At 47.7% G+C, this 14,909-nt stretch overlaps 1 protein-coding gene across 1 annotated transcript; it reads left to right on the forward strand.

The window, feature by feature from the left end:
• Positions 1-1,197: 1,197 nt before the first annotated feature.
• On the forward strand, positions 1,198-3,573 carry LOC138191347 (caldesmon-like). Its single transcript, XM_069138046.1, has one exon. The coding sequence runs from the start codon at positions 1,198-1,200 to the stop codon at positions 3,571-3,573; it is 2,376 nt and encodes a 791-aa protein (XP_068994147.1).
• The last annotated feature ends 11,336 nt before the right edge of the window (positions 3,574-14,909 follow it).

Consider the following 14,909-nt stretch of genomic DNA (forward strand, 5'->3'; position numbering starts at 1 on the left):
TAGAACTAGTATACATTCGCTATAGCTTAAGCGCTCTGTTTAACGTAAACTCTTAATATACGCGACTAGAATACTAAACATTGTACCTTTTTCGAATTATCTGTAACAATATACTAAACACATAGATTTATTTCATCGAGTTCTCATTTCTTGAACCTAAAACTAGAGTCAGTGAATAACCCAAGGTAATTCCCTTTTACCCACATTAACATTGGTTGTTAGCGGAGACGCTGACTTAATTAAGCTTGTAAAACTAGCTTTTCCAAGTTAATTAACTCCCACCCCTTTCTATATCGGTAGATGTCAAAGTCCAGTAAACGTCACGGTCGTAAGAATAGACATCGCGCAGGCCGACGACTACAGGCTAAGAAGCAAGCTATATTACAAGCCAGAATCAAACGTATCAACGGTCCAGTAGAGATCCTTCCGATCTATACACAACCTAGCTCTAACGAAGAATCGGGCTCTTTCTCGTCGCACGCATCCAGCCAACCCAAGGTTGACCACCCGTTCTCAACTCACGGGGTAGAACGTGAAGTCATACAGACGGTTACTAGAGTCAGCGAGGGGCTGTTATACGAGCAAATCGACATTAGGAGGAAGCTGTTCCCTGTACCAACCGTATACGACTGGGTAGAAGAGCCGGAAGTTATCGACCTGGACTCCGAACCAGAGACCATCTACCTCGACTAAAGGTAAGACGCTCATTTACGTTACCCCATATCATCCTAAACGACGAATATAATCCATAGCGGGGGCCCGGGTCCCTCAAATAAAACAGGGCTCCGTTATTGCAGTGTCGCTCCGCGTGCGTCAACGTTAAGAATTGTTTTTTTTTGTTGACTAGTGCGTCTGGGACGTCACAGGCAATAAAATTTCTGGTGGCAGCGGTGGGATTCGTTTAAAAATTGATTTTGTTAAAATCCGAATTCAACTAAAAATAATCGGTGCGAGTTATTAAAGACGAGATCCGCGAAAGTAGCAAAGACAGTGAACCGAACTTCGCAACACACGCGTAACGGGAGTAGCAAGAAAACTCACCTCAGCCGCAAAGAACGCGATCGGGACGAACGCACAAACTACGGACGGAATCGTGAAATAACGCTCGACAAATACAATAAAAGCGAATCACACGGGGACTCCACACGCTTGAGATTATTTCTATAAATAGGATAAAGATTCACACGCGAAACCAATATGCCTATCGAAACTAGAACAGGTAGCAAAAAGGAAAGCGGCGCATCAGTAGATGATAGCTTACAACTTAAATATACGGAGACCGATATAGAATTCATAAAACAGGAGGTTTCCAATAAGGAAAAGAGGCTCCAAAAAGAAAAAGAAGCGTTAGAGGAACGTCAAGCAGAAATAGATAAGAAGTCAAAACATCTTAGCGAACAATTCAGACAACAAGAAGCTGAATTAGAGAAAAAACAGCGCGCGATTGAATCGAGTAAAGACGCGGGGTTATCCGAAGAAGTTCAAAAGAAACTTGCCAGGCTCGCCGAGCTCGAGGCGAAAGAAATCGCGAACGCAAATACAAAAACGCAGCGGCACAACCCGACCGAGGGCCCCGCGCAAGACGTACCACATCCTACACAGCCAACAAAAGGCATAGTAGAAGAAATCAAATATCCTACGCAGTTCAAAACGAGCAAGGTAGACGATTCTAAAAATCCTGCACAGCTCTCCGCGAGCGTGACAGACGTTAAAATTAGGGACACTAACGAAGCGACGGGCCGTTCGAAAATGGATGAACCGCGGTTAGGTCCTGTAGAGGACACACAGCTGTCCGAACTTCTCCGTAAGAAGGCAGAAATAGATCGGGAAGTACAACTTCTCGTAGCACAAAATTCACGCGGCACAGATAGGGCAGTTACCCAAAGCATAGAATTAGCCACTGACGCTACATTTAGGGAACCCGGTCCAGTGTGTACGCGGAGTAAGGATGAATTAAGGTTAGAAGCAGAAATTCTGCACTTCAAAAAGAAGGCAGAAAGAAAGAAAGGCGACTTAAGAAAATCCGTGGCGCCTCAAAAACCTAACCCTGTGGACAGTTACCGCCCTGATCCACTCAGCAGAGGAGCGATTGGTAGAAACGCCCTCAATTCAGAAAATGATCACATTTCAATAAAGTCAGTGGTTTCCGTCCCAACTGACGATGAAGATTTGAATTTAGAAGCAGAAGCGTTAGCTAGAGAAGCGTTGATCAGACGCATTCAAAAAGAGAACCGCGAGAAACTCAAAAATCTACGCGGAGGAATAGCAGGTCCGGACCTGGGACCTCAAGAATTAGGTGAGCCAGGCGTGCCGGAAGAATTAGTCCTCGATAAGGACTTAGAAATACGATTACGCGAGCAAGAGATTTGGGAGCGCGAATTAGAATTGCAGGAGCAAGAACTCGCGTACCAGGCCGCGTTAGCAGATCCGTACCGGGAGAGAAGGAGGAAATTAGCTGAGCGCGAGGAACAGTTAAAGAAAAGGGAGCAGGCCCTGAAGGATAAGATCTCGGGAATCACCCGCCCCCAAGTTACTCAAGTCGTTAACGCCGAGCAGGCACCCGTTCCTCCTACTCTGCCGTTAGCGGAGCAATCCATATCGGTTAAAGACGCGTTAGCGGTAGTCCCAAAATTTGACGGGAAAAACATCACCGTAATGCAGTTTAATCGGGCGTGCAAGAGGGCACTCGAGATGGTAACACCCAGCTTGGAGGGGTACCTCACGCGCCTCATCAGAAGCAAGCTCGCCGATCGAGCATACGCAGTAATCGAAGACGAGAGTTTTGCAACCCTGCAAGGACTCTTGGATAAACTCACGGAAGTATTCGCGCCCATTAGATCCGCGAATCATTACCGTGGAGAGCTTGGTCAGCTGTATAAATACGCTGATGAACACGTGCTAGATTACATAGGGAGAACCCGCGACATAAAAACGGGATTAATAGAAGCGGAACGAAGAAAGAACCGCGAGCTAACCAATGCAGAGATAATCAGGTTAGATGAGGAAGTCTGCGAGGCATTTGTCGGCGGACTACCGAGCGACTGCCGGAATGCAGTATTGATCAAAGGTTACTCCAACCTGAAGACAGCCTACGAAAGGGCTATAGATGCCAGCAAGGCATTAGAATTAGATAGAGATCGGGCTAGGAGCCGCGGCGCGAGCAGGGCCGAGAGTAATAACGCAGAGCCGTGTAAACATTGCGGCCGTAGTAATCACCTAACCGATCAGTGCCGAGCGATTAGGAGACCCGCGGTAAGCAGACCCGTGGAAAATAGAGAATCGTGTACGCTGTGCGGGCGGTCGACCCACAGCACAGCAAATTGTTACAAAAACAAACCGCCGTCGAGCCAACAGTCGACAGCGCGAAATACCAACGTAGTCGAATGTAGCTACTGCAAGAGCATAGGACATTCATACAACGAATGCCGTAAACGTAGATACCATGAAACAATTAGCCGAAACAACTCGGGAAACGGAGCAGGGCCCTCGGGGAACACTGGCAGCCCCCGAGTAACAAGGGCCAATGCCATAGAGACAGAGGAGGTGGAAACAGGTCCATCTGCCTCTACTTAAAAGGAAAAATACCTACAGTAAACTTAGATTCCAAAGATACGAAAACCGCAATAGACTTCATGATAGATACGGGAGCGGAGGCCAATATCGTAAAGGCCTCTAATGTAAAGGACTTTCGTAAAGTGAACCCCAAGAGGCGTATCACTATTATAGGAATAGGAGACGTACCACACTATAGTTTAGGAGCAACGGAATTGGAAATGTTTGGTTTCAAAACGGATTTTCACGTAGTTGAGAATACCTTTCCCATCAAAAGTGACGGTATCCTAGGGTCAGCTTTCCTTACCCAGTTCGAAGCCAATGTTAACTACGCGGACCAATGCCTCGAAGTACTGAACAAAGCCGTTTATTTTAATGATAGAGAAACCGTCCTCGTGCCCAAGCGTACGAACATAGCCTTCCCTATTAAAATTAGTGAAGATAGTATCAAAGAAGGATATGTACCCCTTCTTGACAGTTGCAAGGGAGTCTATATAGGGAACGCTATTGTTAAGGATGACGGAGGTAGGGCAACGATCCGCGCGGTAAACACCACGGAGGAGGACAAACTTATACCAGTCCCCACCGTAGAACTGTTGGATACGAGCGAAGCAATACCGTTAGGGGAGACCGAACACATTACCATAAACAAATGTTCGATAACAGACGTTACTGACTCCTACGAGAAACTCTCTAGACGCTCCGAAACTATTACGAAATTATTGAGATTAGATCATCTTAACGATGAGGAAAAAGACAGTGTAGCCAGGATAGTTCGAGAAAACGCAGATGTCTTTCATCTGCCGGACGACAAGCTCCGATGCACAGGTGTCATGAAACATAAAATAGCTACCACCGATGACCTACCGGTGCACACTAAGCAATACAGATTTCCGCCCGTCCACAAGGACGAAATAGCTAGGCAGGTGACCGAAATGGAACAGAATGGCGTAATCAAGCCATCGGTATCGCCTTACAGTTCGCCACTTTGGATCGTACCGAAAAAGGCCGATTCGAAGGGAAATAAGAGATGGAGGATCGTGATAGATTATCGTAAATTGAACGAAAAAACGATAGGTGACGCATATCCGTTGCCCAACATCACCGAAATCCTTGACCAGTTAGGGAATGCCCGGTATTTTTCGGTATTCGATTTAGCATCGGGCTTTCATCAAATACAAATGGACGAGAAGGACGCTCCCAAAACCGCCTTCTCGACACCGCACGGGCATTATGAATTCACGCGTATGCCATTCGGGCTGAAGAATGCGCCAGCTACTTTCCAGAGACTAATGGACCAAGTGTTGTTAGGATCGCAGGGCATAGAGCTGTTCGTATACCTGGATGACATAGTAATATACGCGTCTACTTTAGAAGAACACGAGCGAAAAGTCACGCGATTAATGAGTAGATTGCGGAAGGCAAACCTAGCCTTACAACCAGACAAGTGTGAATTTCTCAGACACGAAGTTACTTACTTAGGACACGTGATCAGCGACGTAGGTGTGGAACCGGACCCAAAGAAAATCGAGTCCGTGAAAAAATTTCCAGTTCCCAAAAATGCTAAAAACATCAAGCAATTTTTAGGGCTAGCAGGTTATTACCGACGGTTCATACCGGGTTTTTCTAAGATCGCGAAACCGCTCACGAACCTTCTCAAAAAAGGGGAAAGCTTTGAATGGAAAGAACAACACCAATCAGCTTTTGAGTTTTTACGCGACAGGTTATGCGAGAAACCGATCCTGCAGTACCCAGATTTCGAGCGACCTTTCCTGGTCACAACGGACGCGTCCGGTTATGCAATCGGGGGTGTCCTGAGTCAGGGAGAAATTGGGAAAGATTTACCTATATCGTACGTATCACGGGTGTTAACATCAGCCGAAAAAAATTACTCTACGTTCGAGAAGGAACTTTTAGCAGTAGTTTGGTGCGTGAATTACTTTAGACCGTACCTCTACGGCAGAGAATTTACCGTAATATCTGACCAAAAAGCCTTGTCATGGTTTCATAAAAATAAAAGCCCATGTGCACGACTCATTAGGTGGAAGACCCTCCTAGCTGAGTTTCAGTGCACAATAAAATATAAGGAGGGGCGTGCGAATACGAACGCCGACGCCCTCTCCAGAAATCCGGTCGACGATACGGATCCAGCCCCGTTGGACCCCGAACTCGCGATCATACAGACACTAGAGTTAGATACGACAGACGAGACCGACACCACAAACGAAGACATTTTCGAGCTACCTCCGGTCACGACCGAAATGACAGGAGACCTATTTACAGTAGATGAAAATTTCTCGCTGGTGCATTGCGTAGCTGAGGACCTGCATATGGGAGCCGGCATCGCAGTGCAATTCCGGGAGAAATTTGGTAGACTTGACGAACTGAAACAACAGAACGCCAAGGTAGGTGAAGTGGCTCAGCTTCAGGTGGGCAGGCGGTTCGTTTATTATCTAATAACAAAAAAACGTAGCAACGATAAGCCTACGTTGAAAAATCTAGAAAAAGCCCTGATTCAACTCAGGCGCACGTGCAAAAGAAATGCAGACTATCGTCTCGCGATGCCCAGGATAGGTTGTGGTCTTGACAAACTGTCCTGGAAGACCGTAATAAAACTAATCAACAAGGTGTTCAAACAACCTTTCAAGATACATATATACGCTTTGCCTCCACCCAACGTTGAGACCACTGAGCCAACCTCGACAGACAATCGGGAAAGTTCACCTCTGGGACAGTTCGGAAACGAGCCGCCCCAATATCAAAGCACGGGTTTAGACCCTATAGTCGAAACGATGGAGCAGGAGAAAGGGGGGGACACCAGTAGAATTTCCCTTCCGGAAGCGTCGACGAGTTTAGATCACAGGGACAAAGCCTTTGACGTAATAGGCCAGGACACCCCTGTAGAAAATCAAGCAACCGATGCTGATGAAGACTCAGATTCAGGTTCCGAGCACGGTAACGAGCATGAATGCGTCGACAGCGACGTAAGCGACTCCGACGAAATCATAGAACCAGGTTCGCAGCCCTACGAGCTCGCTGCAGACCCCGAATTAAAGATCACTAGGAGTAAGGAGAACTTATCAATTCATAAAGGGAACATGGTCTGTTTCGTCTCGCAGCAGGGTGAACCTATAGACCGCGGAGCGCACGATCTATTCAGTAAATTCAAGATACCAAAATTAGAGGACTTAGCACTAGGAAGAGCTAGGCTAATGCAAAAGGACAATAGAAACATTATATGTTTGCCAATCAAAGAATCAACAAAAAGACACCTCGACAGAGAAATATTTAAAGAAGCTCTGGCATCTCTGTTAGACGTAATTATGGAAATAGAGTTAGCAGAAATAGCACTAGCCAGAACAGCATTCATAGATAATATTTCGTGGAAGGAAATTTTAAATAGGATAAAAATCGCACTCAGCGATTGTCCTTGCACGCTGACTATTTACGAAGACTTGATTCAAACTCCGGCGGAGGAGCTTAGGGCCGGAATTATTCAAGAAAATCATGAATCTGCGCTAGGGGGTCACAAGGGGGTGACCAAAACTTACCGTAGAATTAGACAAAAGTACGCATGGCCGAATATGAAACGCCAGGTACAAGATTATATAGGCAGGTGTTGGCAGTGCGCCACTAGGAAGCTCACGCGAGTAAAGCATAAGCAACCAATGGTAATAACAGATACTCCTGACGCCGCCTTTGAAAAAATCTCCATGGACGTTGTGGGCCCTCTGCCCATTACAGAACGAGGAAATAGTCATATTTTAACAATCCAAGACCTCCTCACCAAATACTCGCTAGCAATCCCGTTGAAAGAAACCGACTCGGTGGCAATCGCTGATGGCTTGGTAAAAAACTTCATTTGTATTTACGGCGCACCCCGTCATATCCTCACGGATCAGGGCGCCAATTTAACTAGCTCACTGATGAAGGCGATCACAAAGCGATTTAGAATAACACAAAACAGGACCACAGCTTTCCACCCGCAGTCAAATGGCTCGATTGAAAGGTCACACCACGTTCTAATAGAATATTTGAAGCAGTTCGTTACGGACAAGAACGACTGGGACGAGTGGCTAGAGTTAGCAATGTTTTCATATAATACCAGTACTCATGAAAGCACAAGGTTTTCACCGTACGAATTAGTGTTCGGCCGAGAGGCAAGAGTGCCCTCGAGCTACGCAGCAATAGAAACCATATCAGATAGGACGTACGAAGGCTACTTGTTAGATTTATGTAAAAATCTCCATGAAATACAGACTCTCGCAGCAGAGAATTTAACTCAAGCAAAACACAAGTATAAACGTTACTATGATAATAAAATCAAATTGCTACAATTAAAACCAGGAGATCTGGTGTTCCTCCTAAAGGAGCCCAGAAAGAACAAATTCGCTGACCATTATACTGGTCCGCACGAAGTAATAGAAGTTCTTCCCAGTAATAATGTAAAAATTCTTGTTGAAAATAGAACTAGGGTGGTCCACCTGGACAAACTGAAAAAGGCAAAGGCATAATCGCACCTATCCTTTATTATTCTGTCCACAGGAATCACTAGAAAGTAAGAACACAATAATATAATGAAGCTCCCGGCTAATGAGGAAGACGATCATCTCGAAGTAGTTTTCATTGAAAAGCCGCAGACACTACCATACCCAGTCACAAACATTAAAATCATAATGTACAAGGTTACAATAACACTATATTTTAAGGCCAATGAAGCTTTCAAGTCATTACTTAGGGAAATGATAAAAATAACAGATTTGGGTGAAGGCGACTACAGAACGTATTATAAAAGAATTCGCAGCCAAAGAGGCATAGTAGATCAAGTATTAGATGTGTTTTTCGCCCGCCCGGACGAAACCCACATATCAGTGCTATTTCACCCAGACCTGAACGAAGCGTACACATACGTAGGTAAAGGCATGGACGGCGAAGTGTCCAAGTACACCGTCTCCGGCCCAATTGTTAACTATGTAGGCAGTCAGATGTTCAAAGACGCCGTATAATTTTGTACACTAAGCAGATTTAGGAGTAGACGTCAGAATTTATAGGTATTATGACATACGTTACAGGGTCAATGCAAACCCCAGCCATGAGGTCCGTCCTCGTACTCCTCACTACCATTTGTTGGTTGAAGGGGGCCCATGCATTAATCGGGTATGACTGTGGCGGAGCTGCCCTTAACGTAACAACTATAAATCTACTAGACATCGACCAATGTGATTTGGAACACGACAAGACACAAAACGAACGAACGTTTATACAATTGCTCCAACTCACGGAATACAAACAGGCGCAAGTCTTACAATGCAAAGTGGAGATCGACAGAACAGTTTATCGATGCGGACAATTTTCACACAACTCGGTGACCGACGGAGGAAGAAAGGCTTACCTTCCAAGAATCTCAAGGGAAGCATGCGAGACGCTACATCGCACAGGTACGCTAACCCTCGGGTCACAGACGCATTTGGTCGAGATCCCAACAAACGTAACGACGCTACGCGACGCCACCTTGGCCGGCAGCCTTACCTCTGACGGTACCTGCCAAGGGCAATATTACAATGACGGTTATGGACAGTGGGAAAGCGCTGTCGTGCAGGCAGTAATCAAGATTTCGGTCTACTCGTACACGGCGAACGTCAAGATCTCCAACAATCAAATTTTGCTGAAGAGTGGAACAACCTGCCCTTTTGGAGACGGGCAGTGCATCGACGATGAGGGTGGCCATACCTACTGGACAACAACGCCCCTCGACGAATGTAAATTTGACAAATATGACGTACTATACACGGGATACGCAGACCGAACGAACGCGACGGACTCTCCAACCGTTTACTCGCTACAGACGGGTGACACAACCTTCGCGCTAATGGAAAGGTCCAGAGCCACCATTTGCGGCTATAAAATCATAAACACAGAGCACCCCCGTCTATTTATCTTTGAGACCAATCCAACGGAAGTCTTCAAACAACGATCAAGATTAGCAGTATCAAACATCGACATCTTTTCATACATCAATTCAAAATTCATTTATGTAGAAAAACACATCAGAACGCAGACCACCAACTTATACAGGGACGTGATCGAGCAGAAATGTAAATTAGAACAACAGGTGCTGAAAAATGCATTAAATCTCGCTGAATTATCACCTGACAGTTTTGCCTTTAACCTAATGAAGGGCCCCGGCTATTTTGCAACAATAGCCGGCGAAGTAATCTATATTATGAAATGCATCCCAGTAGAAGTGGAATTCCGCAAGACGGCAGAATGTTACAATGATCTTCCTGTGAATCACCAAAATGAGAGCATGTTCCTGCGACCCAAATCGAGGATTCTCGTGAAGACCGGAACCAGGAGGAGCTGCAACGAGGTCGTGCCGCCAATGTTTAAGGTAGAAGAGACGTGGTACAAGTTCACACCTAGGGCATCCGAAGCCAAGGTACCGCAGAAACTCAAGCCCTTGACAAACATGAATTGGAAATATAGTAATCCTGGACCCCTGGGATCAAGCGGAATTTACACTGAGGAGGAATTGCAAGAATTACGGGAACACATCATGTTTCCAGCAGAAAAACCTGCACTACTCGACACCATATCCAGAGGCGCCCGAGGCGAGACCATCGGGACGGGAACAATCAATATGTATAACTTGTTAGACGAAAAGACTCTAACGCGAATAGCAGAATCAACGGCAAAAAGACTATTTACTGGATTCACCACCTTCGGGAGTGTTGTCGGAGGAATATGGGGGATCTGGGCCGTGTGGGCACTGCTGAAATTCTTAATCGACACATGCATACATGGTTACACGCTCCACACAGCATATGGATGCAGTTACCACTTGATAGCCTCACTGTGGGACTCGGTGACGCATCTGTTAATGCACCTACGAGGACAAAAGACCGATCAACCAATGACGACTGACGCCCAGGAGCAGACGGAACCACTGAATAAAATAATTTACCACGTTCCGTCACAGTCAATTCACTTTCCAGAAAATTTAGACTTGAATTCTGACATAGAGTTGAAGAAGCTCGAGGAAAGAGCACAACAGAGAGCAAAAGATCTTAACTTGGTCTAATAACGCCGCTAAGATCTTTTACGGAAATAAAACTTATTTCCTTCAAATAAGGAGGGGGGTGTGACGTCCCCGGAAGAACGTCTACCATATATATATTTTTCCTATTATCATACTAAAACTGTTGCTCTCTTACCTCGAGTATACTACTATTAGCATAACACATACTTGTATTATACCTAAAATATAGGAATACATTATAATATCTCATAAGCGAAGAGCAAGGCAACATGGCGTACCCGGCAGAAAGCACCAGGCAGCAAGCCACATTCACAGTCGTGCTAAGAGGCCGCCATCTTGGCTCGCCCGCTCATCATATACTACACTATGAGAAATACACGCACATCGCGCTATTTAGGAATGTACACATATATATGCATACTCATAATTATCATGCCGTCTTATTACGAATGATAAAATAAACGATATAATAAACAATCGCATAAACTTACCCATAAATATAATATACTCATATATGTATTACATAAAAGGAGTACACGTCATCGACGCGCAAAAGGGAAACCTTATCCCTTCATCCGAAATACGCCTTCAGCAGGCCTACGTGACATTCCGCACGTCCAGCGCTCGACCACGTGCACTTCTTAGGAATAACCACATTTGTTAGAATAAATAAATAACTGTAACCAGAGCGGCCAGCGGGACTCGAAGCACTTAAACAAAGGTTCGTAGGCGAACCCTAACATAAACACCCGCTGAGCGTTCATCCTAGTAAAGATAAGATTTTGCATAGTTAAGATACGCTCTAGACTAAACAGCCCCGGACCTCGGTACAATAAACAGACAGAAGCAATAAATCGTCCAAGTACCGAGAAGCACTTAAGAGGAAACATCGACACGGCGATCCGATACCCGAGGAGAAACTGAGCCAAACAATTCCAGCCCAGGCCGACGGACCGACGCCAACTCAGAACAAAGGCCAAGGGTCGAGCGGGAAAAACCTGTTCTACTCGACCGCCATAAACAGGGATGAAAGCCAGACCCGCACTTAGCCAGGGACCGGTTTACAACAGGGCCATAAACCAGACAACCCTCACAGCATGACGTCAGGCCCCAAACACGTGCAAGCAGGCAGGCAGCGACAAGTCGGCGCCGGACCCCGAACACGTGCACGCAGGCAGGCAGCAACAGGTTGGACCTAACGGGACTCCGCCAACAAAGAGCCGCATTCCAAGGCTCTGACGTCACGCGCGCCTACGTGACACCGAGCGCGTCAAGGCAGGCCAGCAGCGCGCGCACCATCGCCCCGCGCATGCGCACCAGGACACTCGAGAGCTGAGACGGTCGACGCTTCGCACCCTGGACAACACTTCTCATCCGCGCTTCAAGCAGACCAGTCGAGTTCTTGTAAATCTCTACGAGTTACACAGTTAGCTTGCACGTTTAGAACTTGTACACATTCGCTAGTTCTTGTAAATCTCTACGAGTCGCACAGTTGACTTGCACGTTTAGAACTAGTATACATTCGCTATAGCTTAAGCGCTCTGTTTAACGTAAACTCTTAATATACGCGACTAGAATACTAAACATTGTACCTTTTTCGAATTATCTGTAACAATATACTAAACACATAGATTTATTTCATCGAGTTCTCATTTCTTGAACCTAAAACTAGAGTCAGTGAATAACCCAAGGTAATTCCCTTTTACCCACATTAACATTGGTTGTTAGCGGAGACGCTGACTTAATTAAGCTTGTAAAACTAGCTTTTCCAAGTTAATTAACTCCCACCCCTTTCTATATCGGTAGATGTCAAAGTCCAGTAAACGTCACGGTCGTAAGAATAGACATCGCGCAGGCCGACGACTACAGGCTAAGAAGCAAGCTATATTACAAGCCAGAATCAAACGTATCAACGGTCCAGTAGAGATCCTTCCGATCTATACACAACCTAGCTCTAACGAAGAATCGGGCTCTTTCTCGTCGCACGCATCCAGCCAACCCAAGGTTGACCACCCGTTCTCAACTCACGGGGTAGAACGTGAAGTCATACAGACGGTTACTAGAGTCAGCGAGGGGCTGTTATACGAGCAAATCGACATTAGGAGGAAGCTGTTCCCTGTACCAACCGTATACGACTGGGTAGAAGAGCCGGAAGTTATCGACCTGGACTCCGAACCAGAGACCATCTACCTCGACTAAAGGTAAGACGCTCATTTACGTTACCCCATATCATCCTAAACGACGAATATAATCCATAGCGGGGGCCCGGGTCCCTCAAATAAAACAGGGCTCCGTTATTGCAGTGTCGCTCCGCGTGCGTCAACGTTAAGAATTGTTTTTTTTTGTTGACTAGTGCGTCTGGGACGTCACAGCATTGCCCGTGGTACCAGACACGATCAGTGGCAGTGTGGACTTGACACGAGCAACGTCAGAGTGGAGCGGGAGACGATAAAGGGCGACCCGCAGTCGGTTTGCAGCCGTGGGGACGCGTGTTAGGCTCAGTCACAGTCGAGCAAAAGGCAATGCGCGTCGTCCCAGAGTCGATAGGAGGCGGTTAGGACTCGACAGGAGCATTGTGACAGTGAGGCAGGAGGCGTTGGAGAGCCACTGGCTGTCGATCTAAGGCCGTAAGGACACGAGTTAATCACGGTCACAGTCAATCAGGAGGTAACGCGCGTCGTCCCAAACGCGATCAGTAGCAGTTTGGACATGATGCGAGCGTCGTCAGAGTGGAGCTGGAGACGTTGGAGAGCCGACGGCTGTCGATCTGAGGCCGTGGAGACACGAGTTGGGCACGGTCACAGTTGATCAAGAGGTAATGCGCGTCGTCCGAACGCGATCAGTAGCAGTTTGGACATGATGCGAGCATCGTCAGAGCGGAGCTGGAGACGTTAGAGGGCCTCCCGCAGTCAATCTGAGGCCGCGGGGACGCGAGTGAGGCACGGCCACAGTCGATCAAGAGGTAATGCGCGTCGTCCGAGACACGATCAGTCGCAGTTTGGCCTTGATGCGAGCATCGTCAGAGTGAACCGGGAGACGTTGGAGGGCCTCCCGCAGTCGATCTGAGGCCGCGAGGACACGTTTTGGGGACGGTCATAGTCGATCGGGAGGCAATGCCCGTCGTCCCAGACACGATCAGTGGCAGTGTGGACATGATACGAGCATCGTCAGAGTGGAGCGAGAGACGATGGAGGGCGTCCCGCAGTCGATCTGAAGCCGTGGGGACGCGTGATAGGCTCAGTCACAGTCGAGCGAAAGGCGACTCTAAGACGACGCGCATTGCCTTGTGCTCGACTGTGACCGTGCCTAACACGAGTCGCCACTGCCTTCGATCGACTCTGGGACGTCGCGCGTTGGTTTGTGCTCGACTGTGACCGTGCCTAACACGAGTCCCTCCTGCCTCTGATCGACTCTGAGACGACGCGCATTGCCTTTTGCTCGACTGTGACCGTGCCTCACACGAGTCCCCACTGCCACCGATCGACATCGGGAGGCCATCCAACGCCTCCTGCTCCAGTCTGTCGATGCTCGTGTCAAGTCCACTTTGCCACCGATCGACTCTGGCACGACGCGCATTGCCTATTGCTCGACTGTGACCGTACCTAACACGAGTCCCCATCGCCTCCGATCAACTCTGGGACGACGCGCATTGCCTTTCGCTCGACTGTGACCGTGCCCAACACGAGTCCTCACTGCCTCCGATCGACTCCGGAACGACGCGCATCGCCTTTTGCTCGACTGTGACTCTGCCTGATACGAGTCCCCACTGCCTCTGATCGACTCTGGGACGACGCGCATTGCCTTTTGCTTGACTGTTACCGTGCTTAACACGCGTCCCCACAGCCTCTGATCAACCGCAAGAGGCCATCCAACGCCTCCTGCTCCACTCTGACGATGCTCGTGTCGACTTCACATTGCCCATGATCGACTCTGGGACGACGCGCTTTGCCTTTTGCTCGACTGTGACCGTGCTTACCACGAGTCCCCACGGCCTCTGATCGACTGCGGGACGACGCGCTTCGCCTTTTGCTCGACTGTGACCGTGTCTCACACGAGTCCTCACCGCCACCGATCGACTGCGGGAGGCCATCCGACGCCTCCAGCTCCACTCTGACGATGCTCGTGTCGACTCCACATCGCCACCGATCGACTCGGGGACGACGCGCGTTGCCTTTTGCACGACTGTAACCGTGCTTAACACGAGTCCCCACGGCCTCTGATCGACTGCGGGACGACGCGCATTGCCTTTCGCTCGACTGTAACCGTGCTCATCACATAACCCCACTGCCTCCGATCGACTCTGGAACGACGCGCATTG

This window comes from Neodiprion pinetum, unplaced genomic scaffold, assembly GCF_021155775.2.
Source record: "Neodiprion pinetum isolate iyNeoPine1 unplaced genomic scaffold, iyNeoPine1.2 ptg000103l, whole genome shotgun sequence".
NCBI lineage: Eukaryota > Metazoa > Arthropoda > Insecta > Hymenoptera > Diprionidae > Neodiprion > Neodiprion pinetum.

What these genes read in the sequence shown, in the direction of transcription:
- LOC138191347 (XM_069138046.1), top strand. Translation starts at nt 1,198, where the DNA reads ATGCCTATCGAAACTAGAACAGGTAGCAAAAAGGAAAGCGGCGCATCA.